This window comes from Limulus polyphemus, unplaced genomic scaffold (genome assembly GCF_000517525.1).
Source record: "Limulus polyphemus unplaced genomic scaffold, Limulus_polyphemus-2.1.2 Scaffold4400, whole genome shotgun sequence".
Taxonomy (NCBI): domain Eukaryota; kingdom Metazoa; phylum Arthropoda; class Merostomata; order Xiphosura; family Limulidae; genus Limulus; species Limulus polyphemus.
The window spans coordinates 43,692-48,517 of record NW_013670010.1 but is presented as its reverse complement, the minus strand read 5'-3'; the positions used below and the strand labels follow the sequence as shown (position 1 = coordinate 48,517).

Sequence of the window (4,826 nt, the reverse complement as noted above, 5' to 3'; positions counted from 1 at the left end):
CTTTGGTGTATTATTTAATTAAATAAAAATTATATAGTGCATTACTACCATTAGTATAAAAAAGTATGGTTAAGTGTCATCGACAATCAACAGCAATAAAAAGATGAACTGGGTAAATAATTTATTTCTTGTTTTTCATGTTTATTCTTTATTTAATATTATAAAAGTAACTAAAATTAAAAATTGGGATCTATTTTGGTTAGTTAAGGTTAGATTAGGTAAAATAAATAATAATAAAAATGTTTCATGAGACATGCACACGAGCAGCTTGAAGTAGATCATGGGTAATGTAATTTGATAGCGTAATGTGAGCTTCACATTCCCCCCCAAGTGATTTATAACTTTTAATGGCATGAATAGTAGTAGTTAGATGTGGTTCAAAAGGCAATAAAAGCTACTTAGGATAAATGAATGTAGTTCCATGTTACAATTTGAAGTCATTCTAGAAAGAAAAAGGGGTAATTTAGATTTATCTTGATTTTTTTTTATAGTTACAAGGTCGGTCAAAGTGACCGACCATGTATAGAGGTACAGTAGAGAAAGTAACAGTTAAAATATAAAGTTTTACTGAAAACAAACATTTGAACTTTATTTAGGAGATTTTAGAGATTATGCAAATGAAATGATATTTTTGAGATGAAGAAAAGTATTTTTAATCTTAAAATGAAAATCAGTTTGCATGTGGTCTAGTAAAAAAAAATATATATTCACAGAAAAATTTTTTTTAGTTTATTAAAAATTCTTCACTAGAAAATATGATTTTTTGTATGTTTACTGAAAGTCTGCCAAATTTTGTGGAGATATACATACTATATTAAAAGTCAGTAATATCAAAACTATATAGACTTTAAATGAGTACAAAGAGGTCACGTGGTTGGTCAAATTGACCGAGTGCATGTTGAGAGAGTAAACCTGAGGTTGTCATTACCTGGTTTTAGAGCGACTTGTGATTGTTAGGTTACTGTAAGCACAAAGATCAGTATTCTGTTGTCTCCCTTAACCAGAGATTGTTTTACAAATTTGAATGTTGAACTATAATTTAGTTGCCTACTGATGATTTGTTTAGCTAGTGAAATAAGATTCTTGATTAAAATTTTGCTGAAAGTGTGCCAGGTTACTAAGAAAATGAATGTTAGTCCCAAAGCAGTATTATCATGTTATCTATTGGCCCAATTTTCAATACATATTCTGTTTCTTTATTGCTTATTGTCCATCTTTTGTGAGTGATTCCCTGACAAGGGGCTTCACTTTTTGTATTAAGAAATTAATATATTTTGCAAACAAACTCATCTTCTTATAGAATCTTAAGCTGGAATATATAGAATAGTATCTAAATTTTCAGCAAATCCACAAATTACAATATTAACCTATCTGGACCACTGAGCACCTTTCTGGTGTTTGTGCACATCTACATTAACTGGACCACTGAGCACCTTTCTGGTGTTAGTGCACATCTGCATTAACTGGACCACTGAGCACCTTTCTGGTGTTAGTGCACATCTGCATTAACTGGACCACTGAGCACCTTTCTGGTGTTAGTGCACATCTGCATTAACTGGACCACTGAGCACCTTTCTGGTGTTAGTGCACATCTGCATTTACTGGATCACTGAGCACCTTTCTGGTGTTAGTGCACATCTGCATTAATTGGACCACTGAGCACCTTTCTGGTGTTAGTGCACATCTGCATATCAAATTTGAAAATTTAATTAAAATTAATAATTCTAACTTTTTCAACAAATTTTACAAGCCATTTATAATTTATTCATAGCAAGTAAATTGGTATGGGAAGTAATTTATGGTTTTGTGAGAAAGTGACAAGATGGGGCTCCTCAGAGAAGAACACAGAATCTAATGTGAAATTTATAAGACTGAGGAACAAAACCACAGATCTGAGAAAAATTTTTAATAATTTCTTAAGACATTCCTCTCATTTTTAAAAATGTTTTCGTGTTTAATTGTATCTGTTTGAAAGCTATGGAAATTTTCTTCTATGACAAAACATCATGTAAGCTTAGTTAAGTTTAGTAAGTACACTAAGCTATGGAAAAATAGTCTGACTTTATTTATTGAATATTATTAAATTTATCAAAGTCAAACAATGTAAATAAATAAAATTATTATATATTGAAAATAAACTATATTTATTAGATATAAAGTGATCTTAGCTAAGAATATTATTTTCAAAAACCATGGTAACTAGTCTGACAAATGTAATGGTGACACCACTGTGAGAAGTCTTTGTTAATTTTCTTGGATTTGTTTTAAGAGTTGTAGATGGAAATGGTGAAAACTGCGGTTAGTAAAATAACATATAAAAAGGAATATGTTAATGAAATTAAAATTAATTGGATATATATATATAAAATGGAACTTTCTGATCATTAGCTACAAAACTGAAATTTTATGACTTAATGTTGTTTTTTCGGAACAGTATCTTACAAAGTAAAAGAAATGACAGCAAAAGTACACCAAATTATAAGATTTGTTTTTGAACTTAAGCTAGGTACCATTTAGTGAGTTTGTCCTAAGTTTAATATAGAATTGTGAAGTATTTCCACTGTAACATAGAGGAAAAAAAAGGGGGGATATCAGTGATGCCCCACCAGTCTAACACAGATTAATAGGTGGATTTTGAAGATGCCATTCTTTGTGTAAATTAATTTAAAAGGTGTAATTTCTTGGATACAGTTGCTGAAGAGACAGGTGATTCAGAGGCTAGGAAGTGGACCTGAGGATGCTAAAGCTATCAAGATTCATTCTTTCTTTAAGCACGTGAGTTGGGATGACGTTCTTGCCAGGAGAGTTGACCCACCAATTAAACCTCATCTTGTAAGTTTATTACTGTTAAAAATTAAAATATAAGCAGTCAAAAAACCTAAACATGTATTAAAAATGCTTTACTTCTGAGGAAATTTATTATAAGGAGTATAATATATAGTTTTTAGTCTCTGTATTCTATCAGTGAAATATTTCTAGTGAAAATAAGTTGTAGTTTATTAATATAATAAGATTCCTTTAGTATATTTCTCTGTTTCAGCATAGTCTATATTATTTAATACCTATTTTTTTAATAACAGGTGAGCGAAGATGATGTCTCACAGTTTGACACAAAATTTACCAAACAAACACCGTTTGACAGTCCTGATGATTCACAACTCAGTGAAAGTGCCAATCAAGTGTTTTTTGTAAGTTGAGTTATGCGAAAATACATCACATCTATTTGATCAAAACTGACTACATTATTATCATGTGCTTAACAACAAATAAGTTATTTTTCTCCCTTTTGTCAATCTTAACCATATTTTTTGTGTTTTCAAGGTTATTTCATTGTATCTGCATTTGTTTATTATTCCTTATTAACTTTACAAAAATTTGATTTTTTTTTTTCATTATTCAAAGGTTATCTAACTTTTAACAAAACTTATTTACAGAACAGATCATCTCAACTGTTCAGCTAATTAATTGCAATGTGTTCATGAGCTAGATTTTGACTAGCAAATTTATCAACAACTACAAATGTATACATCACTAAACAGTTCTTGAATAACATTTTACATTATAAATTTGTTATTAATTAATAATTAAAATAATTCAACTGCACTCCTTATTACTGAGTGTATTTATTGAGTAAGATATCACAACACTCCTTATTACTGAGTGTACTGATTGAATAAGGTGCACCAGTGATACTAATTGTTGAGATTACTCATGGATTAAGGTACTTCATTACTCCTAATTACTGAGTGTACTGATTGAGTAAGGTGCACCAGTGATACTAATTGTTGAGATTACTCATGGATTAAGGTACTTCAGTACTCCTTATTTCTCAGTTTACTTATTGTGTAAGGTACCTCAACACTATTTATTGCTGAATGTACTGATTGAGTAAGTTATCCCAGCATTCCTTATTGCTAAATTTACTTAAGTTTCCTCTGTACTTCTTATTGTTGAGTGTATTTATGGAGTAAGATACCTCAATACTCCTTATTTCTCAGTTTACTTATTGTGTAAGGTACCTCAGTAATGCTTATTTGTTGAGTGTACTTAAGTTACCTCAATACAGCTTATTGCTGAGTTTACTTATTGAGTAAGGTACCTCAGTACTTTTTATTTCTGTGTTTATGCATGCAATAAAAATGATTTTCCAGGATATTGCTCAAACTTGAGCCCAAAACTACTTCCTAATTCAGATCTAATTGAAAGATTATCTCCATTTTCTAATTCTTATAAAAGCTGAGGAGTTCACTTTTGAGTATAAATTTCAAAACTAAATGTTAATTGAAAAATTAAAATTACATGGCTATCATTCAAAGGTTATTCTAAGTCAGATTTTTTGAGAACGATATGCATTTTCTTAAAATGTAGGAGGTAATACAGGCTAAATTTGGGAGCATTTACCACTTTTGTGCACAAACATTTTTGGTACTCAAATTTGAAAAATCATGTCATAAAAAAGTTAGGACAGAAATTAAAAAACCAAAAGATAATAATGCTAACAAATGAAAATCTTTTGGTATTTTTACTTTACCCCAAAACCCATTGGAGTAGATGCACGTAAATATAACATAATATCTGTTAGTTTTCATCTAAAAGTATCTACTTTTTTTTTAATTAACCCTTTCCAGACGAGTCAAGGGTGAAAGGTCATGTCATCATGTTTGTTGACTGTCATTCAAAATTTTATTAAACTACTAATTCTTGAATTTATGTCATTAAGTTTGGTATCAAACTGTAGATTATAATTCAAATTTTAGAATTATACATTATTTAATTTCTTAATTTAAAAGTAAATAAAAAAAAACGACAGTTAAAAATACGATTTT

At 29.6% G+C, this 4,826-nt stretch overlaps 1 protein-coding gene across 1 annotated transcript in view; it reads left to right on the top strand.

Moving 5' to 3' along the window:
• Nucleotides 1–4,826, top strand: part of LOC106471085 (ribosomal protein S6 kinase beta-1-like) — a 57,485-nt gene that overhangs the window by 37,097 nt on the left and 15,562 nt on the right. The window contains exons 11-12 of the mRNA XM_013931673.2: nucleotides 2,692–2,832; nucleotides 3,081–3,188. Of these exons, the coding sequence (XP_013787127.1) occupies nucleotides 2,692–2,832; nucleotides 3,081–3,188 (249 nt within the window). The remainder of the gene's footprint in view (nucleotides 1–2,691; nucleotides 2,833–3,080; nucleotides 3,189–4,826) is intronic.